Below are 26724 nucleotides of genomic sequence, written 5' to 3'. Positions count from 1 at the left end.
TTAACACTGTCCCTTTTAAAAATATTTTTTTTTGATCACTTTATTACAAGGAATGTAAACATCCCTTGTAATAGAAATAAGCAGGGCAGGTCCTCCTCGATGTGAGATCTGGGGTCAAAAAGACCTCACACCTTACATTAAGTGCCGGTTCACATTTCTGCGATCACACAGATCGCATGTAATTCGGAACGCACTGTTATTAATACCCTAGTATTAATAAAGTTATATGTGGTTAAACGTATCCTTGTCTGTTTGTAATGTAATATTCTAATCTGGAATGATAAACGTGTCACTGTTTTAACCACTTTACCACCGGAGGATTTTGCTGTCTTCCGTCCAGGCCACTTTTTGCGATTCGGCGCTGTGCGACTTTAACTGACAATTGCGCGGTCGTGCGACGCCGTACCCAAACGAAATTTACGTCCTTTTTTCCCCACAAACAGAGCTTTCTTTTGGTGGTATTTGATCACCAGTGCGATTTTTACTTTTTGCGCTATAAACAAAAAAAGAGCGTTTATTTTGAAAAAATAACAATATTTTTCACATTTTTTTATATGAAATTCCCCCCCAAAAAAATGTAAAAATCTAATTTTTTTTTAAATTTTTGGCCAATTTGTTTTCTGCTACCTATGTTTAGTAAAAAAAATCGCAATAAGCGTATTTTGATTGGTTTGCACAAAAGTTATTGCGTTTACTAACTAAGGGAAAGATTTCTGTCATTTTTGGTGTTTTTTTTTTAACGCGTAATGGCGTTGATCTGCGATTTTTTTTGCGGGACTGCGACATTGCGGCGGACAGATCGGACCCTTGACTGACATTTTTGACACTTTTGGGGGTACCAGTGACATTTCTACAGTAATCAGTGCTATATATATGCACTGTTACTGTAAAAATGACACTGGCAGGGAAGGGGTTAATTTTATTGGAGAGGGAGGGGTTAATGTATGCCTGGTGCTTACTGACGTGTGGGGGGGGGGGAGGTGACTGTGTGACAGAAGGACAGATCGGATGTCCAGCTATGCTGAACACTCCGATCTGTCACTCCCTGTCACTATGGAGATCCGCCCGCTGTGTTTACACACAGCGGGCGGATCTCCAGACTCGATCCCCGACGATCGGGGCAGAGCAGCGGCAATCGCCGCTGCTCCTCCGCTGGCCCGACTCCCGCTGTGAATGAACACAGCGGGAGCGAGCCTCCAGCGGCGCGCGAGCGCCGCCCACAAGGGGCGGAGTCGCTGGACGGAATCGCGGCACTTTGCCGCAGTAGCCTCCATGTGAGCGGAGGTAAAGTGGTTAAACAAGGTTAGGACCGCATAATACGTTAAAAACAGTTCTGTAAGCAACACCTTTTCTTCTGGCAGTGCCCCTCCCGAAACTAGACTCTGGATCCGCCCCTGACCCTAACAAATGTCGTTCAAAGGTACTTCAAAATGTATTTTTCTTTTAACATTCCATTTTGGAACAAACTGACTTTACTGAACGAAAATCTTATACACTGTTAGAAATTTGTTCATTCAAGAAAAAATTCCCATCTTGACCTTTTTAATTTTTCTTTTCACTATGGTTAAAACAAACATAAATTTGATCCCACTAATAATAGGAAAATTGAATGAATCATTCTTAAAATGAACATTTTCAAACAAAATTCTACTAGTATACAGTATGGCCAGCTTTAAAACCAATCCACCCCTCTTTTCCACTACTGCAAGAAACCGCACAAGAGTACTCAGAGTACATAGGAATGGTTGTTAATAGATAAGTCAGGATATTTTTATAGTGGCAAGTTGATTTTGATGATTACATACAGTGGGTACGAAAAGTATTCAGACCCCCTTCAATTTTTCACTCTTTGTTATATTGCAGCCATTTGCTAAAATCATTTAGGTTCATTCTTCTTCCTCATGAATGTACACATAGCACCCCATACTGACAGAAAAACACAGAATTGTTGACATTGTTGCAGATTTATTAAAAAAGAAAAACTGAAATATCACATGGTCCTAAGTATTCAGACCCTTTGCTCAGTATTTAGTAGAAGCCCCCTTTTGATCTAATACAGCCAGGAGTCTTTTTGGGAAAGATGCAACAAGTCTTTCACACCTGGATTTGGGGATCCTCTGCCATTCCTCCTTGCAGATCCTCTCCAGTTCTGTCAGGTTGGATGGTAAACGTTGGTGGACAGCCATTTTTAGGTCTCTCCAGAGATGCTCAATTGGGTTTAAGTCAGGGCTCTGGCTGGGCCATTCAAGAACAGTCACGGAGTTGTTGTGAAGCCACTCCTTCGTTATTTTAGCTGTGTGCTTAGGGTCATTGTCTTGTTGGAAGGTAAACCTTCGGCCCAGTCTGAGGTCCAGAGCACTCTGGAGAAGGTTTTTGTCCAGGATATCCCTGTACTTGGCCGCATTCATCTTTCCCTCGATTGCAACCAGTCGTCCTGTCCCTGCAGCTGAAAAACACCCCCACAGCATGATGCTGCCACCACCATGCTTCACTGTTGGGACTGTATTGGAAAGGTGATGAGCAGTGCCTGGTTTTCTCCACACATACCGCTTAGAATTAAGGCCAAAAAGTTCTATTTTGGTCTCATCAGACCAGAGAATCTTATTTCTCACCATCTTGGAGTCCTTCAGGTGTTTTTTTAGCAAACTCCATGCGGGCTTTCATGCGTCTTACACTGAGGAGAGGCTTCCGTCGGGCCACTCTGCCATAAAGCCCCGACTGGTGGAGGGCTGCAGTGATGGTTGACTTTCTACAACTTTCTCCCATCTCCTGACTGCATCTCTGGAGCTCAGCCACAGTGATCTTTGGGTTCTTCTTTACCTCTCTCACCAAGGCTCTTCTCCCCCGATAGCTCAGTTTGGCCGGACGGCCAGCTCTAGGAAGGGTTCTGGTCCTCCCAAACGTCTTCCATTTGAGGATTATGGAGGCCACTGTGCTCTTAGGAACCTTAAGTGCAGCAGAAATCTTTTTGTAACCTTGGCCAGATCTATGCCTTGCCACAATTCTGTCTCTGAGCTCTTCAGGCAGTTCCTTTGACCTCATGATTCTCATTTGCTCTGACATGCATTGTGATCTGGAAGGTCTTATATAGACAGGTGTGTGGCTTTCCTAATCAAGTCCAATCAGTATAATCAACACAGCTGGACTCAAATGAAGGTGTAGAACCATCTCAAGGATGATCAGAAGAAATGGAAAGCACCTGAGTTAAATATATGAGTGTCACAGCAAAGGGTCTGAATACTTAGGACCATGTGATATTTCAGTTTTTCTTTTTTAATAAATCTGCAACAATGTCAACAATTCTGTGTTTTTCCGTCAATATGGGGAGCTGTGTGTACATTCATGAGGAAGAAGAATGAACTTAAATGATTTTAGCAAATGGCTGCAATATAACAAAGAGTGAAAAATTTAAGGGGGTCTGAATACTTTTCGTACCCACTGTACATAGTTAGTAAGGTTGAAAAAAGATACATGTCCATCTAGTTCAACCAATAAAAGGAAAAAATATATGCAATCCTCTATACACAATCCTATAACCACAGTTGATCCAGAGGAAGGCAAAAAAAAAAAAAAAACCAGCAAAGCATGATCCAATTTTCTCCAGCAGGGAAAGAAAATCCTTCCTGATCCCCCAAGAGACAACTGGATATTCTCTGGAACAACTTTACATATAACTGCTAGTATCCAGTTATATTATATACATTTGGGAAAAAATCTAGGTCTTTTTTAAAGCAATCTACTGAGCTGGACAGAACCAGTTCTTGAGAGAGTTTATTCCCCATTTTCACAGCTCTTACTGTGAAGAAACCCTTCCATATTTGGAGAATTAATCTATTTTCCTCCAGACATAGAGTGCCCCCTCGCCCTCTGTAGACAGTAGACACAGATAGAAAAAACTTTGCACTTTGCTATTTTATTAATGAATAATGTGTTTTGCCAGGAGTACAAACAATTTACAAATTTTGTATCCTAGATTTCCCCACTTGATAACATTTTGTGTAAAATATCAATATTTTTTTTTCATAGGAAAGTTATATAAAAATATAAAAAAAAACACACATAGTAACAAAATAAAAGATTAACTTGCAATACAACTCTGGCAGCCAATGCAAAAGTTCTCTAATATAGCCTCTCTTAATAGCCTTTGAACCAAAGGATTTATAGGGAAATAACCTCCTTTTGTGAAACGAGGAGAGACTACCAACAGGACCTAAAAGATGAAAAGTGGAGGCAACGATACAATGTTCTTAAAATCAGTACCAAATCCATCTTTTCATGCTCTTACCTGCTCTGGAAAAAAAATAAACATTTGGAAGTCAATTGGTTGTTATGAGCAAGCAGGGACAGTATGCATATTATAACTGATGCCCAGAAAACCTGGATGTAAAATATAAAGTTCCAATGGTTACCAATGGCGCTTTTCCACTGCATGGAACCGAATGGTTCGGCTCGCTTTTGTGCTTTTCCACTGCTGGTACCGCATGGTACGGTGTAGGGACGGTTTGGTACGGTATGGCGGCGCTTTTCCACTGCATGGAACCGAACGGTACGGCTCTCAAAAACAGTACCACCTTGATTGTGGTTCCAAGAGGTACCATACCGGTACCATATCCCACAATCCTTTGCATGCAGTCACTACTAGCCACTGATTGGTCAGAGAATCGTTGTTATCCAACCCACTTAACTTTAGTATTACTTTAGTGGAAAAGCAAACCATACCGTACTGTACTGAACCGTTCCAACACCGTACCATGCGGTACCAGCAGTGGAAAAGCAAACCGGGCCAAGCAGGGCCGAGTAGAGCCGAGCCGGTACTTGCAGTGGAAAAGTGCCATAACCCCGCTCAAAGACTTACATTTGGACAAAACTGTAGTGGCCAACAGGTTACACTATGCGGACATATTTATGTGGACACCCCTCAAAATTTTTTAGTTCAGTTGTATTTAGTGAAGGGTACTGTTAATGCTACATTATACAAAGACATTTTACACAACTGTGCATTTCCAACCTTGTAGTAACAGTTTGGTGGGAGGCCCCTCTGTTCCAGAATGACTTTGTGTACAAGACAACTTCATAAACACTTGGTTTTGACCAGTTCCATGAGGAGGAACTTCAATGGCCTTCACAAAGCCCTGTCCCAAACCCTACTGAACACTTTTGAGAAGAATTGAAATACTGAAGGTAAGAATAATGGGGGCTGTTATAGAAACAAATAAGGGGGCAACACCATATCAATGTCTATAAGTTTTGTAGGGTTTTGTAGGGTATGTCCTAGAAGATTATAGAGGTGGGATGGTCTAGTGTTCAAACTTTTTCCACATAGTATATTTAGTTTAATATTCTTAAGCTGGCTCTACATGCAATTATTAAGTACCGGTAACAGCACAAATTAGATGTTTGTTAATAAGAATTTAGACAACTTGTTGAGTCCTTGTCTGTCAAAGCCAGCAGAATATTAGCATGCATAAAGAAAGGGATGTATTCCAGAGATAAGACTATAATCCTTCCACTTTATAAAACTCTGGTCCGACCACATCTGGAGTATTCTGTCCAGTTCTGGTCACCAGTCCTCAGGAGGGATGTGTTGGAGCTGGAGAGAGTCCAGAGAAGGGCAACTAAACTAATTAGGGGATTGGAGGACCTTAACTATGAAGAGCGTCTGCAATCGCTTGATTTATTCTCCCTGGAAAAGAGACGCCTGAGAGGGGACATGATAGCAATTTATGAATATCTCAATGGTGATCTTGGCATAGAAAAACAGCTATTCAGTCGAAGGGATTGCATGAGGACTCGAGGACATACAATGCAATTAGAGGAGAAGCGTTTTAACCTCAGGCAACGTGGGGGGTTCTTTACTGTTAGGGCTACAAGATTGTGGAATTCTCTACCACAAGAGGTGGTTTCTGCTGGAAGTATGGTGGCTTTCAAAAGACTCTTAGAGGTACATCTCAAGGATCAGAACATTCAGGGGTATGTGAGATGATTACGGCCACACACACCTACACAGGTTGAACTGGATGGACTATTGTCTTTATTCAACCTCACCTACTATGTAACTATGTAACAAGCCTACAGACTGGAAAGTCATTATGCAGTCAGATTGTTGTTTCAGATCAGTTTCTCAAAAAGTATTGAAGCAATTGTAAGAGAATGACAGCCAGGCTACTACAGGCATTTTCAGAACGTTCACCAGTTGGGTAAATCCGGAAAAATCATACGGTGCCTTATTACAGAAATGAAGGAAAAGGCTATTTTTACCACTCAGAACTCTCTGTGCCTGAAGGAAAAATGGACCCCATGCCTAGCTTTTGAGAAAAGGACTGAAGGGAGGATGGAGCATTTTCTCCTGGAAGGGGAAGTCCTTCTGTCTGTTAGTCCTTATCCATACCAGCAGAACTGTTGCATAGCTTTATGCTAACATTTGAGCAAGGGTCCACTTTATGGTTGACAAAAGCAGAACCTGATTGAATACCATAGACATTGCTACCTGTACCTAAAACACTGTGATAAGTACCTAAATACATTTTTTGTTGATAGCACAAATACATAATGCATGTAACCATGTCAGAGTCATGGCCAAATTTGTCAAAACGCCGATCCGTCCATTTACAATGTTCAGTCCAGAAAAGGATTTTGTACACAAATTGGTAAAGAATAGTATGCAGTGAACCAAGTCTGGTGCATATCAGGCTGCTAAGAGACATTGTTTTATTGGTTACTCTAAACCCCTGTATATTTTAATTCTTTTCCACCATGTTTTAGGTTCCTTTGCGGATTTCTGTCCAAATTGCAATCAGAAGAATAATCTATTACCTTAGGTTCAAACCTGCCACATGTTTATTAAAGGTTTTATCGCTGGAGCAGCCACACCAAATAAAATCTGATTGCTTAACCAATTTTACCATCATCCGTGTAATAGAAAGGGTCAACCTGAAAGAGTCTGTAAACCTTAAGGGGTAGAGGCCCGTACACACGTACGGATTGTCGGCCGTAAATATTCGGCCAACGTCCGATCGGCCGATTGTCGGCTTGTTAGTATGATGCTTCCAACAACCGACTGCGACTTTTCGGCCGAACAAAATCTGGTGTGCAGGCTATAAAATTTTTGTAGGCCAACAAAGAACGGCCGATTGTTCGTCAGTCAGTACAGATTTCGGCTGACAAAAAGCAGACGAGCAAGACTGCGCATGCTCAGAGAAGAAAAAACACACGGAAAGTTAACCATCACATGACATCACTTCTGCAGTCGGTTGTTGTTGGCCGACAAAATTCATGTGCAGTCTTTAGCACTTTTTAACCTACACGACAGCACCGGACAAAAGACGGCCGATCGTTCGTGTGCGTGTGCACGGGGCTTAAGTCCACCGAAAAAAGGTATTTTATTTATAGGCGGAGCCTGTTCCACTAAGCCAGTCCCTGGTTTCTTATATATCTTAGCTCCTTCAACACATGATCTCCCTGACATACTTCGGACTCTATTCCTGTTCTCTTGATAGTTTTGGGTATTCCTGCCCACCTATTAGGAGGGAAATATATCTTCAAATACAATATGTTACTTATGAACTTTTGAATACCAGGTTGTTTTCCATTGTCATTGGTTTGCCATTTACAGAGTTGGCCCAGCCCAAAACTGATATATCAGCCTGATGTAAATGCCTTTGCATTGATTGACCCAAAAATTCAAAAACCTGGCAGCAAATGTATTCTACTGAAGTTTCTAATTCTGTCCACCTGCCGTAGCCATTACGAGAGGATGTCAATCAAGATCTCAGCACTGGGGTTCTCAGCTCCACCCACCAGCCATGGTCGTTTTGAGGGGTGCCCATAAAAATATGACTTAAGTTCCCAGCTATGCCCACCTGCCACGGGCAGCGGTGTCGCTCTTTTATTTTGATTCTTCAAGTTACATTACATAGAATGTAGAAGAATAAAGGGAACTGACTTTATTGCCAACAAGCCTGTCACTGAGTGATGTACAACTGGAAACTCTAAAGATGAGACCTCACTGCTTCAAATTTTCAAGAGATTAAGGAGGCTGTAGAGTTCAAGAGCAAATGGATGGGGTAATGGGACTTTAAAGGTGCCAATAAATATATAGTGATGGAGAAAAAGTAATTTTTTGTAAAAAGTACAAATAATTTTTATTGAAAAATGCACAAACAATACTTTTAAAACATTTAAAAGCAATAAGAAAGCACTTGATTATGTCTGCTCAACATATTTCACCATCTTCAAATGGCTTCTTCAGGAGTCTGACGAACATCTTTCACAAGTGAACATTCTACATACAATGAAAAATATTATGAAAGTATCAAGGAAGCATACACATGTAATTATATTATATTTGAAGAACAATTAATGAATATACACTATGGTAGAATCCATGAGATTTGGATTCTACCATAGTGTATATTCATTAATTGTTCATCAGACTCCTGAAGAAGCCATTTGAAGATGGTGAAACATGTTGAGCAGACATAATCAAGTGCTTTCTTATTGCTTTTAAATGTTTTAAAAGTATTGTTTGTGTATTTTTCAATAAAAATTATTTGTACTTCTTACAAAAAAATGACTTTTTCTCCATCACTATATATTTATTGGCACCTTTAAAGTCCCATTACCCCATCCATTTGCTCTTGATTACTACTTAGGGATGTAGTGCATTTAACAATATTTACTCTCTAGCAATACATTCTATATGAGGCTGTAGAGTTGTTCTAACTCACTATTATTCATCAGCACCAGTTCTGGCAGGACTGGCCCACTATTTAATTTTATTTTTTACTGCGTATAGCCAACTTCAAATTATGATGTCACTAGCATATATTGTTTGGTTCTAAACAAATAAACCAATTGCAGTAGTGAAAGATTCATCTCCTAGAGACGGGTTTATAGCTAGCAGACGGACATCAGGTGCAAATTCTTTGCAGGTTTCTAGGCATGCTCAAAATACTGCTCACAGTAAACGCAGGGGCAAATGCAACCAAGCGACCGGCCTCTGTCCTCTGCTACACTCTGCAGCTAAAGGAGAAAAAACTCTAGAGGGGTCTTCTATGGGTTCAGTGCTGAGATCGACCTCATCCCTTCAGCTGGAATATGAGTATTTATTGACAGTTATGAAGAAGATGAGGAGGCACAGTAGCAATCCAGCTAATAAGAGTCTCGTGGTAGAGTGTTGGGGAGGCCACAAAGAGTGTCTGAGCCAGTGGCGCACATAGACCGGGTCCCTGTTCAGCACCAGTCACATTTGTCTCACACATACCATCACCCACTATCCAGGGCACCGCCTTACAAGGTTCCTTCAACAGGAGCTTCTAAGGAGCCTCCATTTCGTTTTTTAACTTTTCTTAGGCGCATTTGCCCACATCCCTCTATTAAGTGCCCTGTTTACACCAGCCATGTGCTATCTGATGTCACGACTTCTGAATCCTTCACCATCTGTGATGTAACCAGTGCTGACAGACCCATCACTTCTGTGCCCTGAACCATCAAAGTGTCTTTAGTAGGGTTTGGACTCAATTCCGTCATTTTCTTTTGCTGTCTTTGTCTCCATTTTGGAGATTTTTGCCTCACTTCCTGTGTTTTTGATGGGTATAAGACAGAACAGGAAGTGAAATGAAATCTCAATTACAGAATGAAAAACTCCAGTGCAAGAAGAGGATGAGTTATAACTTTTTTTCTGGCCATCGATGTTCCCACTCGGAAGGTTTCCCTTCACTTCCTCTTCAGGTGATGGGTGTCACAACAGAAAATGTGGTAAAACCTCTACAGTGCCGAAGATATTAAAAATCGAAAAGAGATTCTGACCTCTGCTCATATCTCATACTAAAAAAGGGTTTTGCTGGAGTCAGACTGTTGATGGCCATCTTGGCTTTGTTGCCTCTGTGCTGTAATCGAGGGGGAACTGATGGGGTAACCAGCCATAGTAAGTCTATGCAACCAGCGCTAGAGAGTAGGCATAGTAATCAGTGGTTCCTCTGCCCCTGAGTAGGGGGTATGCCTAATCCCCATGGAGCCAGCCCTGGGGAGTAGGAATAACACATCTGTGGTTCTTCTGCCCCTGGGTAGATGATTTAAAAAAAAAATAGATTAGGCCTTTAACTAGTGAGCTAATGCACCATAAAATTGCTTTAAGTGATCAAAGAACCTGCAAAGAACCTGTACTCTGATTAGAAAAAAATATGTACAAACACAGAAATATATATACAAATGTAAATACTTTTTTTCTGCACTAAAAGCAGAGAACAGAATATGTGAGAAGTGACTGGTTAATGTAACCATTGCAACAACTTTGAGCAAACTATGCTGGTATGTCAAGAGTCAATAGTCACTTTGGATCAGTTACTTGAAACCCCCCAGTCCCGTAGCTGCCGCAAGACACTGTCCAGATAATGAGAGTCGGGGAAGCCCTTGCCAGTGACGTTAGAGCCAAACTCGGTCTTTAGTGGAATCCGGGAGATTGAGACAGAATCCAGGACACCAGGGACTCGGGATGGGAGGATAGGGAAGAGGAGGCGTCGCTCCCAGGCCTTTATTAGGAGGAGCAGTATCTGAAATGAAAAAAGAAAGGATTTTACCAAACAGCAAAGTTTCCTATTGGTGTAAAATAATGGATTACAGAAAAATATCTGGTAAACTTGACACATTCAAAATCAAATGGCCTGTGGGTCAGGGAAAGGTCTGTTGGACTGTTCAAACTTAAGCAACCCTGTGTATATACAACAGTAAAACTCACTGCAACCTACAGTATGTTTCCATACCTAAACATTGTTCTTTTACGTTGGGAGCTCTACATCATTGGTCATGTGAACAAGACCAAGGCCTTGGTAACAACTTTTCTTTTGTAGGGGTTTGGTGGACTTTGACTAAGCAGGTCAACTTAGTGGTTGTGGCTGCACATTGATCCTCCCCTTTGACAGGGACCATGTGTCCAATGCCTAGTATTTCATATGACAGTGTTAGTTGTGTGCTTCTAACTGTGCAGGGATGTGGCTGTGTGTGTAACAGCACAGATCAACGGTCCTACATAGCAGGACCGTTAGATCAGTGCTTTTACACAGGGAAGAATGACAGGCGGCTTTGCTTACATTAGCCGCCTGCCTTTCTCCCTTCACAGCGGACGATCGCGAGTGACCGGCGGACATCGGGTCCGCCGGTCACACGCACGGAGGTGTCCGTGAACGAGCCGAGGCGGGATCGCGCCTCCGGTGGCGCGCGCTCGGCCGCTATTGGCTCCCAGGCTAGTGACGTATATATATATCACTTTGCCTGGCCGGTGCTGACTGCCGCAGTAAATAGTCGTGCGGCGGTCGGCAACCAGTTAAGGTATACAGAAATTTTGCTTTAAAAGCATGTAGGCAGGTTTAGGTTGGCCTCCCTACACATTTAGCACAGTATGCAACCACCATGCAGGGGGAGTGGAGGACAGAAGGAACTCACATTCCTCTTAGGCCTCTGTACATGTCATCAGGTGAGCAGCAATCCTATTGGATGCTGCTGCCCCAGATCTGTTAGTTGCTGAGTGTAAATAGTATACTGTTTGTGTTGGTTGTTCTTTAGAGATGTTAATTATATTTCTGTATACAAATTCATCTGCATAGGATAATGTAATCAGGCACCTGACCTGATGGGGTAAGTTGATCAGGAGGGGGATGTCCATGCTGTATATAAATTCTGTGTGACTGTTCAATAAAGGAGAAGGTTCCAGAACAAGCTAAGTGTCAGCTAGCTTTTTATGGGGGGCGGCTGGAAAATCTGATATCTATGTTCAAGACTGAAGGAAGCCGTATACTGCCTGAAGCCCACAAACACATTGTGGGTTGCGAGTTCTGTTACACTCTGTATGTCATTCCCTCCCTCTTGGGTGCCTACCACCCGGCCTTACTCCTACCTACAAGCATACTCCAGTCAAACATGAATATTTGTATTTTACCCATCTGATGCTGGTAGCACACATTACAACCTGACAATACAAACTTCCTTAAATTTACTGACACATACTGTATGTAGTGTAAGAATCTAATTGAATATAAATTGAATAGCTTGTTTAGGAAGGCTCTTGCAGGTCATAAATGTTTTAAGTGTAAAAGAGGCTGCATAGAAATTCTACATCAAAATTGTATTGTGTGTGGCCATCTTATGGAGGCATTCCTTCCTGGTAAGTGCTGCTAAGGTTCAACCCGCTATATATATTGTACAACTGACTGTCCTTATCACTGCAATTCCTATATTTGCTCATTTCTTCATTTCCAGAAAAGTCCAAAATTGGAACATATGAAAATGCATTGTAGAGGTTCCTAGTTTCTAAGTACCACCATTTGTAGTTTTTTGCATAGCATGTTTGCTGAATCTAGCTACACTGTATTATAAAAACCTAAGATCAGAGTTAAAGGTGAAAAACCATTCTGACACTTGTTGACCAAAGTCACTCTTAAAAACAGCATTTTGCATGTACTTTTGCACTTACCTCTCTTCCTTTCTTTGTATTAGGGAGGTAACAGTGAAGAGGGAAGTCTGGAGCAGTAAACTTCATCCCTGGATGGGGCTGACCTGGACCCTAAGTAGTGAATAAATGACACCATGAATGACAAGACAGTGCTCTACAGACCTATCACAGATCTTGTGCAAACACTCCATATTCCATAAACAGTTGCAGGTTTCCTGCTAGAAAGTAATTTTTTCAAAAAATTTACATCCTAAAACAGTTTAATTACGATTTTTGTGCGGGCTAGCTGGAGAACTAGTAATGCTCGTTTCAAATGCTGTTTTATGTCTAAGGCTGGCCATACATTGATCAGATTCCCCCATTCACACATACTAGGCAGATCGGGGAATCCTCCCCACTGCCCCATTGCAGGACTCCTTGGCTGTCAGAATACACCAATCAGTGCTTCAGCAGATTGGCTGTAGGTGCTGATTGAATAACAATTTACCAAAAATGCAGCTTGGGAGGAGTAGATAATTTGATCAACTTCACTCGAATGGTCATAGATGAATCAAATTGTAGGGGTATCAGTGATTAAACTCCATAGTGTGCTACAACCCTGAATTAGAACATAGAATTGGAGGTTTCCCTAATATGGGACTTTTTAGGCAGATGACTAATGTCACAAATGTATTCGTAAAATCAATTTTTATGAATATTTCGTCAATAAAAGCAATTTTTGCCAAAAATACATGGAATACAGAGCTGAAATTAAACCAAAGTACAATGATACTTAAAACTGATGTCCTCCACCCGACACGTTTCAGAGGGCATGCAACTCCTTCATCAGGGGTATAAGAGGTATCAATTGTAAATATTCATATGGTGCAAAAAAATAGGATTTTTGACTTACCGTAAAATCCATTTCTCTGATGTTCATTGACGGACACAGCTCTTCATCTTCATGATTGTAGGGTTATGCTGCCCCCTACAAGAGTAGGACACTAGGCAGAGAAAAGCTTGAGCATGCCTATGGGGCAGTCCCTGGGGGTATACTCCCACTTCCTGCTATAGGTATTCCGTTTTCTAACAAGCAGTGTCAGAAGAAAAAACAACCCAACTCCAGAGAAATGGATTTTACGGTAAGTCAAAAATCCCATTTTCTCTTTAGTTCATTGACGGACACAGCTCTTCATCTTCATGACCGTAGGGACGTCCCAACATGAGGGGTGGGAACAGCAGAAAAACTTCCCAAAAGCTAGACCTAGCCAACCAGGTAACATGGAGCTCAACTTAGAACAATTGGAGCCCACCTAAAAAAAACACCTTAAAAGAGGTCAAGTCCTCTAAACAGCAGCCAGCAACACTTTGCGGCCAAAAGAAGCACCTGCAGATGCCAATACATCCAATTTATAAAACTTTGTGAATGTGTGCACAGACGACCAAGTGGCCGCTTTGCAAATTTGCACTACTGATGCCTGATGACAGAAAGCCCAGGAGACACTAAGCGCCCGAGTAGAATGTGCCCTGACAGGGAAAGGAGGAACCTGATCCTTAATAGAATAAGTCTGAACAACAGCCTGCCTGATCCATCTGGAATTTGGTCGCAGCAGAAGCAGCCAGCCCCTTGAGAGGTCCATTCGTGAGGACAAACTGAGTCTGACTTCCTAAACGACTCCCTATCTGCCAGATACATCCTGATTGCCCATACCACATCCAGGGAATGCAAAGCAACTTCCTTAGGATGCTTAGGCTTAGGACACCGGGAACGCAACACAATGTCTTCATTCAGATGAAAATCGGAGATGACCTTTGGAAGGAACGATGGACATGGTCAAAGAACCACCTTATCCCTTTGAACCACTAGATAAGGTGACCAACAAGACAAGGCTGCCAGCTCAGACACCCTGCGCGCCGAAGTAAGAACCAACAAAAAGGCTACCTTCTGGGAAAACGCAAGCAGAGGAATTTCCCGAATATTTTCAAAGGGAGGTTTCTGAAGAACTGACAACACCAAACTGGGGTCCCACGGCGGCAAAGGAGAACGCACCGGGGGAGTGTCTCACTCCCTAGAGAGAGGTACACACCAAGGAGTAGGAGGCCAACGGACATTGAAAGAAAATCGCCAAGGCCGAGACCTGGCTCTTGATGGTACTCAAGGCCAAACGTTGCTCGACTTCCCCCCCGCTGGAGGAAAGCCAAGATCAGAGTCACCAAAAAGGAGCGAGGGTGAACCCCAAGAGACTCACACCATGCAATGTACGTCCTCCAAGTACGATTTTAAACCTTCCTGGAAGTAGATTTTCTAGCTTTAAAAAGCATAGGAATCACCGATTCAGACAACCCTCTATCCTTCAGCACCTGGCTTTCAATAGCCAGGCCATCAATGCCAGCGACTGTAAAGCAGGATGAAAGATCAGTCTTTAGAACATCAGATCTTTCCTGAGAGGAAGTCGCCAAGGAACATCAGCGACCAGCCGTACCAAATCGGTGTACCTGACGAGGCAAGTCTGGAGCCACTAGAATGATCGGAATCCCTTCTGCCTCAATCCTGCATAGGAGTCGGGGCAGAAGCTTGAGAGGAGGAAAGGCGTATATCAGATGATAATGACTCCAGGGAGCCACTAAGGCATCTGTGGCGTCAGCTAGAGGGTCCTGAGACCATGCCACAAACCTCTGAACTTTCCTGTTGAGGCGAGAGGCCAACAGATTCACCTTGGGAGTCCCCCACCAGAGACACAACTGACCGAACACCTCCAGATGACGCCTGTCGACACTCCTCGTGCCCCTTTGGTGATTGACATAGGCCACGGCGTGGCATTGTCCGATTGATTTCATACTGGACATCCCATGGAGACGATTTGTCCAATGATCCAGGCAAAGCCTGATTGCTCGGAGCTCCAGTACATTGATGGTAGCCTGGACTCTTCCAGAGTCCAAACCCCTTGAGTACAATCTGTGCTGAGGACGCCTCCCCATCCGGATAGGCTGGCATCCGCTGTGACAACCGTCCAGTACAGGGGAAGAAAGAATTTTCCCCGTAGAAGTGCCAGAGAGAGTGAAGCCACCAAACCAGGGACCCCCTCGTGCTTCGGCTCAACACGATCAGATCGTCCAGAGACTGATGATCCTTGTTCCATTTCCCCAGAATCTCCTTTTGCTAAAATCTTGTGTAACTGTGAAAACGGAACCCCCTCTAAAAGGTAGACACCATCAGACCCAGCACCTGCATGCAAGTCCGAAGAGATGACCATCGGCTGGACAGCAGAAGCCGAATAACCTCCTGCAACTTCTGTAGTTTTGCCAGAGGGAGAAATACTCTGGCCAAGGCCGAGTTCAGAGTCAGTCCCAAATAATCCAGGCTCGTGGACGAGACCAGAGCAGACTTCTGAAGATTCATAATCCAACTGAACTCCCTCAGCGTTTGCAGAGTGATCTCCAAGTTGGCCAACAGGGCAGTCGAAGACTCTGCTCGCAAAAGCAGATCGTCCAGGTACCCCAGTATCGCAATCCCCCGCTGACGCAGTAATGCTAGAATCTGGGCCAACACTTTTGTGAATACCCAAGGAGCAGAGGCGAGACCAAAGGTTAACGCCACAAATTGATAATGCTCCTCACCCACGGAAAAGACGAGGAAGCGTTGATGGCGATACAAATGGGAATCTGAGGGTAAGCGTCCTTGATGTCGATGGATGCGAGAAAGTCCCCCTGATGTAGGGATGCCACCACTGTGTGAATGGATTCCATTCAGAACTTCTGTACCCATACAAAGAAGTTCAGTGCCTTGAGGTCCAGAATTGCAAAACGCACCTTGCCCTCCTTCCTGGGAACCGTAAAAAGGTTTGAATAGAAACCTTGACAATGTTCTGACATCGGAACTGGAACAATCACTCCTTGAAGTAACAAGTCTTGCACTGCCCCATAGAGATCTGCCCCTATAGGTGTGCTCAGGCTTTTCTCTGCCTAGTGTCCTACTCCTGTAGGGGGCAGCATAACCCTAGGGTCATGAAGATAAAGAGAGCTGTGTCTGTCAATGAACGAAAGAGAAATGAAGATTCCATGTATCAATAAAAACACGGTCTCAAAAAGTTCTGTCTATTCTACCCAACCATAAGAGTGGTATACATACTGTCATGAATGCAGATCATTATCAAAGAATGAATAATGGTGAGGATACTGTACCAAGCCCGGACAATCAGAACCACTGAGGCCTAGCAGACAAGGTCCTGCAATGGTGGGCCGGCTATATTGGGGCAAGACCCCACAGTAGATGTTAAAGATGTGTAAATAGACTGTCTAGTAGTAGCATAGTGTGAGCAGAGTGTCCTTAACAGGGCATACAGCAGGTTTGATGGGTCGAAACTTGGCCGGTCCCTGCTGAACTGGCCAAATTTCAATTCACCTTTAGCTAACTTTAGAAGGAAACAAACCCTTCATATGTAATCAAATTCTAGTTGTAGAGAGTCTATTGTTTTCTGCCATGTCACATTCTGAATTATACACTTTTACTAAGTGAGAGGAGCAGTAGGCACACTCATAGTATAGCACTCCTAAACAGGACGACTAGGCTGCATACAGCTGTTGATATCAGGGACTAGGTGCTGGCTTTTGCACAGTGACAGTGTTTCCTGATTGGCATTAGCAGTCTTTTGACTGGTAGGGTGGCCGACTTACCTGTACTCCAGGAGGAACATGGTAGATGATACGTATGGTCTCAAACTCAGAGTACCCAGGCAAGGAATGAGGAATGATGTGGAAAGACATCTTCCCTGGAGGCTGAGATCCAATCTTCACACCGTACAATGTTTGACATGTTGGGCAGCGCAAAGTGCCATCCTGGTAAGAGGCAGGAGACCAATGTTATGGTTTGCAACATTTTCTTAGCCATAGGCAAGCCTAAATTAGTCAATTACAAGGCAAGGCCACCCAAAACCAGTAATTTAGTTTTGGGTGGAAGAAGATGACTATTGACCAGCTTCTTAAATAAAAAACAAAAAAACTTTTCCTCTAAAATAACCATTTGCCTAACTTTGGTGTTTACCTTCTTGTTTCAATACCTTCAGTTTCTGACCAGGAACAAGTATGCAGATCTTTCTGCTCAGTAACGTTAAAGGTGAGCAATGAAATGATTACTGTATATTTGCACTGACAGAATGCTCATCTACTGGGATAGACTGGGATGACTGTGGAAATGACAACAGACCCACAGACAATACACAAGAACAACACAATGTCAATAAAAAATATTAATGAACAGAACAGTTTAACAATACAATGTTGTAAATATATATATATATATATATATACACATACACACACATATATACATACATATATACATATATATATATATATATATATATATATATATATATATATATATATATATGTGTGTGTGTGTGTGTGTATGTATATATACATACATACATACATACATATATATATATATATATATATATATATATATATATATATATATATATACTCATACATATACATACACACATATGTATATATATATATATATATATAGACATACATACATACACACACACACACTACATATATATATACATAAATATATATACTGTATATATATATATATATATATATATATATATATACACACACATATATATATATATATTTTTTTTTTAATCAGTTGAATTGCATATAAATAACAAATATGTTAAATTATCTACTGAAAAGCTCCAGGCATACGACTAAATGCACAGATTAATTGGAACTATTTTTCCAACCAAAGTATTTGTATTTGTCCATCTAGTCTTGAGATTTACACTGCTCTGCTTGAAGGCACAGCCCTGTCTGGGAGAACAGAAGACCTAATTTTTCTATGCTGCAGTTATATAACACTTACAAGTCTTAACCCTTCACAGCCTGTAACTGGACAGTAAAAAGGAAGATCGATGAGCTCATCTCTAGGTTACTCTGCTCTCTGCTTCTTTCAGCAAGTTCCTTGTAAACACATACTGGGAGCACTGCAGTGCTGGGGATTGGCTCCTTGGGCTGCTTCTCCCTCTCGCAATGCGAGCTCTGCTGTACATGGATTGCATGAGCCAGATATCAAGGCAGGTACTTATGTTGCTTGCATTTAGCAGAATACATGTATTAAAGAGGAAGTAAACCCTCCTCTGACACTTTTACCTATAGGTACTGTAAATATCTCCTAAACATGCACCGTTTAGGAGATATTTACCTTACATGCAGCCAGTGACGTCCCTGGCGCATGCGCTCTGAAGGAACGGCCGCTGGTGCCGTTTCTTCAGAGCCCCGTGCCGTGACTGTCGGCTCCCGTGCGCGTGCGCAGGAGTGACGTCACCGCAGCTCCGGCCAATCAGATGGCCGGATGCCGCGATCCCGGGAAGACGGGCGACTGGACATGTTGCCCCTCATAGAGGTAAGCGGACGGCACGGCGGGGGCTCGTTCTAAGGTAAGTATTGTATAATGAGCTAGTATGCGATGCATAGCTCATTATGTGTTTCTCTTACAGGTTGCAAAAAAAAAAAAAAGTTGTATGGGTTTACAACCTCTTTAATGTATTATCTACTTAGAGCTTCAATAATCTGTGTATTTTATATCTGCACAGAGTTTGGCCTAAAGTAGTTCCAAAGGCAGAAGGCTTTTTTTATCTTGATGCATTCTATGCATTAAGATAAAAAACCTTCAGTGTGCAGCAGCCCCCCTCATACTTACATGAGCCCCATCTCGATCCAGTGATGTTGCACGAGAGCCTCGGCTGCCCGAGACTCTTCCTCCTGATTGGCTGAGACACAGCAGTGGGCGCGTCTGGCTCCCACTGCTGTCAAGCAAAGTCAGTGAGCCAATAAGGAGGGAGAGGGGCGGGGCCAAACTGCGGCTCTGTATCTGAAATGACACACAGAGCAGTGGCTCAGCTCAGGTGCCCCATAGCAAGCTGCTTGCTGTAGGGGCACTCAGCAGAAAGGAGGGGCCAGAAGCGCCACGAAGGACCAGAGAAGAGGAGGATTTGGGCTGCTCTGTGCAAAACCACTGCACAGAGCAGGAAAGTATAACATGTTTGTTATTAAAAAAAATCACCTTATCAAGCAGGTAAAGTATCAGTCTTCTTTTCATATTTTACCAGGCAAACCTTAGCTGCTCTACTGAAAAAAGTCCAGTGTACTGACTTACAAAAGCTTATATTACACACACAGAGCTGAATGAGTTGGAGGAGTGACTTATCCCCAATGTCCCTAGCCCCCTGCTCTGTACAATTCTGTGCACGGACTATAATCAGAGAGGCTCAGCTTTGCTTCTAAATGTGGGTTGCACTTTTTAGAATACATATCTATTAGGGATCGACTGATATTGTTTTTTCACTGCCGATACCGATATTTTGGCCAATGCACATCCGTATCAGCCAATATTGGCTGATATTTTCATACATTTAAAAAAATTGTATTTTTTATTTTTATCACTTGACAGGAACTCTTGTGGAGGGATCTGGGGATCTAAAAGACCCCAAACCCCTCCTCTGCACTTAAAAGAATTCAAAATGCCAAGTTTGGCTGTTTTGAATGCGATCATTTAATCTGGCGCTAGCAGAGATGTATAGTAACTAAGTAGAACTACTTCACTACTGTACTTAAGTACCGAAAGGCGGTATCTGTACTTTCCTAGAGTAGAATTTTTTTCTCCTACTTCCACTTTTACTTCACTACATTTTTTCAATGATTTCAATACTTCTACTCCGATATTTTTTTTTTGTGCTGCATAGTTACTCGTTACTATTATAAAAATTACCACTGCCAGAACAGTAGATGGCAGGTTTCATGAAGCTCAAAACATGTGTATTATCAGCGCATACGAAAATAAATGCTACTGTATGTATAAATAAAAGCTGCATTTGAAATAATAAAAAACAATATGATGTTCAAACTTTTGACTTCTTTCTTTAATAACTACATAACGCAGTACTTGTACTTTTACTTTCAGTACTTGAGTAGCAATTTTTTTTCAAAACTACTGGTACTTTTACTTTCAGTACTTGAGTAGCAACATTTTTAAAAAAACTACTTGCAATACTTAAGTACAAAAAATGATGAATACTTTAGTACTTCTACTCAAGTCACTTTTTGATCGAGCACTTCCACTTCAACTCAAGTCACTTTTTGATCGAGCACTTGTACTTTTACTCAAGTATGGGTTTCGAGTACTTTATACAACTCTGGGCGCTAGTACCCGTAATGCGGTCATTATATCTTTAGTTTGTACATATGTGAGTGGCATATTTAATAACATTTGTAACCGGAATTATGCTATGTGACATCATTTTACCCTCAAATGAGCAATATTTGGGGCCGATACAGATATATCGGCAAAAGTCGATTTTGGCCCTCAATATATTGGCCTTGCTGATAATTGCTCGATCCCTAATATACTGTATACAAAGATTTATTTACCTTGTACAGAGGTGCCAGGCAGCGAACATGATAGGCATGGCTGCAGCGGTATAATCTGCCCACTTCTCCATCTGTCATTGGCTGATTGCACAGGGCACAGTCCTAGCAGTAAAAAGATGAAAGATATGCTATAGTTACACAATAAAAGAGAAGTGAAAAAAGAGAACGTTGTAAAATGCTGCCATTGTAGCACTGCCAAGGGTTATCCAAGGTGGACTTTGTGCAACTACAACCAATGCCAATCCAAATTCATAATGGTCCTGACTAGAGGATAGCCATCATATATTTGAAGTCTGTCCGTATATCTTTTTTCGTTTTGGTTAGAGTAGGGGAAAATTAAAAACTCTGTCCCATAAGTCATATTTCCCTTCACGTCCCGATATGGAGACACACCAGGAAGTGGGAAGAAATCTCTCAGAAGAGATCTTGGATAGTTGGAACAGGTGTCCCTATTGGAAGATTTCTCCTCGCCTCCTGTTTTGCTAATAAATGTAACATTTTGGATTTCCTCTCACTTTCTGAAAATGGTTACTAGGACAGTAAGGATGACTCTTGCTAGCCACTAAATAAAAACCTAACCATTTCCAACTCTAATTTGAGTAAGCAACAATGTCCCACTGGGGCGGTAGCCATGGACATCTAAAGTATACAGAGCCTCAATCTAATTGAATTGTCAAGGAAGAATTGGGTTGATTTGGACTTTACTGGCACGTAATGAAAAGGCTTTTCATTACGTGCCAGTAAAGTCCAAGTCAACCCAGTTCTTCCTTGACATTTCCAACTCTATCCAAAACTTCAAAGAAAGGGTTGGCTTTGAGAGCCGGTTCACACTAGCGCGACTTGTCAGGCTGACAAGTCGCGCTCCCTCGCGGTCCATTGACCGCTACAGGACCCGTTCTAATAGGAGCGACACAAGGTTTACTTTAACAACAGGAACCCCATTGGATTGTGCCAAGTGACTGGAGGTCACTCAAGGGGCACGAAATACATCGGCTTACTGTTAGGGTCACTCCACACAGCTCTGTGCAGTGAAATAGTAAATACGTTTTAGCTCTATAGCATAATGAATGCATAAAAAGAACACATTAAGAGCCGGTTCACACTGATCCGACTTGGACCGCGACTTGTCAGCCTGACAAGTCGCGCTCCCTCGCGCTCCCATTGTTCGGTACGGGAACCGTTTTAATAGGAGCGACACAAGTCGCTCCGACTTAGAAAAAGGGTCCTGTACTACTTCGGGGGACCTCGGAGCGACTTGCATAGACTTCCATTATGTGAAGTCCCTGCAAGTCGCTCCGAAGTCGTGGTGGATGGTAATGCACAAGTCGCCCCCAAAGTAGTAAGGACTCGTGTCGCCTCAGTGTGAACCGGCTCTGAATGTACTTCAGAGGTTAACTACAAAGTAACATTCTGGCTTTGTGTAGATTCTTGCAAGCTGCATCCGATGCGGTCTTTTTATATTCTAGGGGAGTTTCCATTGCTAAGCTAGCCCAACCCTTATCATGTGTGACAGCCACGGCCTTTACAAGGCCAGCCAATGGTGTCACAATTTTCCAGTCCACAGTCCACAATAGGCACTTTTCCACTGCAAGTACCGTCTCGGCTCTACTCGGCCCTGCTTGGCCCGGTTTGCTTTTCCACTGCTGGTACCGCATGGTACGGTGTTGGAACGGTTCGGTACGGTTTGGTATGGTTTGCTTTTCCACTAAAGTAGTACTAAAGTTAAGTGGGTGGGATAACAACGATTCTCTGACCAATCAGTGGCTAGTAGTGACTGCATGCAAAGGATTTTGGCATATGGTACCGGGTATGGTACCTCTTGGAACCACAATCGAGGTGGTACTGTTTTTGAGAGCCGTACCGTTCGGTTCCATGCAGTGGAAAAGCGCCGCCGTACCGCACCGTACCGAACTGTTCCTACACCGTACCATGCGGTACCAGCAGTGGAAAAGCACAAAAGCGAGCCGAACCGTTCAGTTCCATGCAGTGGAAAAGCGCCAAATGTAGTACAAACAGATACATGGGAGCAGATCCACCCACTATAGCAGCATTTCTCAACTAATTTTACCCCAAAGGAACCCTTGAAATAATTTCACAATTTCCGGGAACTCCTGGTAAAATTAATTAAACTGGGTTCAGTGGAAACAATGCCCCTTGCATTGGTGATCAGTGGGATGTACAGTATAACCCCCCATACTTTGGTGGTCAGAATGTCTCCTGAAGCTCCAAAATATTCAGGGAGAAAAAAATCAATTATTCTCTACAGAGATGGTTCCCATCGCCAAACAACCAATTTAGTCAAGCGCTCACTCCAATGGGGATGACAGGCGTGCCGCTGTCCTCAGGTAGGGAACTCCAAACATTGGCACATGAAAGAAAGAAAGAAGGCGCAAACACCTAGTGTATTGATGGCGAACCTTGGCATCCCAGATGTTTTGGAACTACATCTCCCATGATGCTCATGCACTCTGCATTGTAGGTGAGCATTATGGGAAATGTAGTTCCAAAACATCTGGGGTGCCAAGGTTCGCCATCACTGACCTAGTGCATTACCCGTGAACACCTTAAAATTTTTTTAATAAAATGCCAAAAACATACACACAGACATGAAGGATAAAATCGCATTTCAAGAATCCACCACATGTGGAATGGAACATTTCCTATTTACAGGGACATGTTCCATTCCACATGTGGTGGATTCTTGAATTTTATTCTTCATGTCTGTGAGTATGTTTTTGGCATTTTATTAAAACATTTTTAAGGTGTTCATGGGTAATGCACTAGGTGTTTGCGCCTCCTTTCTTTCTTTCATGGTTCACATCTCCACTTCAAGCTGCCTGAAGCCAAAGGCCTGAAGCTCAAAAAGGTTTTAGAGCTACTTTTGTAGCTCTATTTGAGCAGATTGGGGATTTTTTAACCACTTAACCCCCGGAAGATTTTACCCCCATTCCGACCAGGGTTTTTTTTTGCGATTTTTTACTGCGTGATTTTAACGGACAATTGCGCGGTCGTGCGACGCTGTACCTAAACTAATTTGACTTCCTTTTTTTCCCACAAACAGAGCTTTCTTTTGGTGGTATTTTATCACCTGTGCGATTTTTACTTTTTGCGCTATAAACAAAAAAAGAGCGTAAATTTTGAAAAAATAACAATATTTTTATATGAAATTCCCCCCCCAAAAATGTAAAAATCAACATTTTTTAACATTTTTGGCCAATTTGTTTTCTGCTACCTATGTTTGGTAAAAGAAAAAAAATCGCAAAAAGCGTATTTTTATTGGTTTGCGCAAAAGTTATTGCGCTTACTAACTAAGGGAAAGATTTCTGTCATTTTTGGTGTTTTTTTTTTTTAACGCGTAATGGCGGCGATCTGCAATTGTTTTTTGCGGTACTGCAACATTGCGGCGGACAGATCGGACCCTTGACTGACATTTTTGACACTTTTGGGGTTACCAGTGACATTTATACAGTAATCAGTGCTATACATATGCACTGTTACTGTAAAATTACACTGGCAGTGAAGGGGTTAACTTTATTTGAGAGGGAGGGGCTGTGTGTGTCCCTAGGGGCGTGCTTTCTACTGTGATTGGCTGTGGCTTGAGGTGTAGGAACAGTGATCAACGGTCCTACATAGTAGAACTGTCTGATCACTGTTTCTACACAGGGGAGAATGACAGGCGGCTTGTTTACAGACTTTCTCCCTCTGTACCGATGATCGGCGAGTGACCGGCGAGTGACCAGCGGACATCGGGTCCGCACTAACTTCCCTGTGGCACGCGCTCGCCCGCTATTGGCTCACAAGGAATTGACAGGCAAGTGACGTACCGATACGTCACTCTGCCTGGCCAGGACTGACCGCCGCAGTATATAGTCGTGCGGTGGTCGGCAACTGGTTAAAATTATTTTTTTTTCCCGATAGAAATTCATTGAAACGTGTGATTAACATGTTCAAGTGTTTTGTGCTGGTTGTTAAGAGCCGGCACCAGTGACTCATTCCTGCTCGCGGGAGCTCCCTAGAGCCTCACAGGCTAGCAACGTAGCCCTAGGTATGAATGCAGCTAAAAGATCATTGCGTTCAATGCCGCTGGCTCTGCAAGGTGGTGTTGTGCCTCCCTCAAATCAGAGGTCAATCAGCCACTGCTCCAGGAACCCCTAGCAACCTCTGGATGAACCCTAGGGTTCCAGAGAACCCTGGCTGAGAATGGCTGAACTACAGGGTGCCTACAGTAAACTAGAAGAGGTAGACTGATACAAGACCAATCATCCTGTACAAGGAGACAAAGCAGCAGTGGCAGTTCTTCATTACAGGAAGCTCCTGCAAAAAGTCTTAGTCTCCATTCACACTACCGCGACTTGTCAGGCGACTTGTTAGCCTGACAAGTCGCGGTCCGTCGCGGTCCATGCAGTGCTACAGGACCCGTTCTAATAGGAGCGACACAAGTCGCTCCGACTTAGAAAAAGGGTCCTGTACTACTTCGGGGCGACCTCGGAGCAACTTGCATAGACATTCATTATATGAAGTCCGTGCAAGTCGCGTCGAAGACTTCACAGGTCGCCCCCGAAGTCGTGCCGCTTCAGTGTGAATGCGGTCTTACAGTAGATTACTGTACAGCTCTAGAAAAAAAATACACAAAGCACGCCTAGATTCAAGTAAGAATACACATGCTTCTTGTATTTAGACAATATTTTCTTATTTGGGAAATCAGCTCTACACACAACAATAAGAACTTGTGTTAGCCCCTAGGCTAGTTCTTATCATCCTGATTCTCATCTGGGCATAGCATTGGCAACAAAGTCAGGCTTTGAATTTCGGAGGCATTCCCATAGTTGCCAACATTTAAAAACAATTTCCAGGGACACTTTGCAGCACAGCTATCAATTACCACACCCACTTCTCTGAAGCTCCGCCCACTCTGCATAAATGATCTTGTCTACTTATCAGATTATAGAGTCTACTCAATATAAAGAGAATTACAGGAAACTAAAAAGGGAATTTCAAACTTAAGGCCAAAGTAGCAGAGTTGGAATAATTCTCCCATTCATCTGCACTACTTCTGTGTAACATTTATGGGCAGCCGGATTAACAGGCGCTTCCAGGGACAATATAAATTACCTGGGACAGGCTCCTATTTGCAGGGACTGTCCCAGGAAAAAAGGGACAGTTGGCAAGTATGCATTCCATATAAGAATTCAGCAAATAATGCAAACACAGATGCCCAGCCACTAAAACATGAGCATTGAGAGAACTTAGACTAAATAAAAATGATGCGATTAGATAATACACTGATACCTCTGCCAATGGAGTCTTCTCTCTTTGCAGGAATTGCTTGATCATCTCCTCTGGCTTTTTACCTATTAAAAAAACAAAGGTCAGCGTTTAAGGATGGGAGAGGAAAACATATCTAATAACCAATACTGCACGAGAAGAAAAGCCCTGAGATTTGGCAGAGGAATTAGAGATGCCATTGTACTTCCTCTGGAGGTCCAACAGGTGGCAGTAGTGGATTATATAGCGCTCCCAATATTGTAAAATGAAGTTTACGGTTACCGGCTTGGGGATGCTCAAAAAAATCCCTTGTTATGCCTCGTACACACGCATCGATAGTTGCCCGTTAATTTTCGGCCAACGTCCGATCGGCCGATTTTCGGCTTATTAGTATGATGCTTTCGACAACTTTTCGGCCAAACAAAATCTGGTGTGCAGGCTATAAAATTTTTGTTGGCCGTCAACAGAACGGCCGATTTTTCGTCAGTCAGTACAGATTTCGGCAGACAAAAATCTGATGAGCAAGACTGGGCATGCTCAGAGAAGAAAAAACACACGGAAAGTAAACCATCACATGACATCACTTCTGAAGT

General features: G+C 42.7%; 1 protein-coding gene across 1 annotated transcript in view; it reads right to left on the bottom strand.

Annotated features, from left to right (window-relative positions):
- Positions 1–10083: 10083 nt before the first annotated feature.
- LOC309562481 (uncharacterized protein) overlaps positions 10084–26724 on the bottom strand; it is a 75694-nt gene continuing 59053 nt past the window's right edge. The window contains exons 5-9 of the mRNA XM_082266711.1: positions 26156–26217; positions 20867–20968; positions 17099–17260; positions 12467–12556; positions 10084–10550 (exon numbers count right to left, since the gene is read on the bottom strand). Coding sequence (XP_082122837.1) covers positions 10338–10550; positions 12467–12556; positions 17099–17260; positions 20867–20968; positions 26156–26217 — 629 coding nt within the window. The 3' untranslated portion in view covers positions 10084–10337. The remainder of the gene's footprint in view (positions 10551–12466; positions 12557–17098; positions 17261–20866; positions 20969–26155; positions 26218–26724) is intronic.

The sequence above is a fragment of the Pelophylax lessonae genome, assembly GCF_965119305.1.
Source record: "Pelophylax lessonae genome assembly, chromosome: 9".
Lineage (NCBI taxonomy): Eukaryota > Metazoa > Chordata > Amphibia > Anura > Ranidae > Pelophylax > Pelophylax lessonae.
Note: the sequence above shows the minus strand (reverse complement) of the source record. Positions and strands in the feature narration are given on the sequence as shown.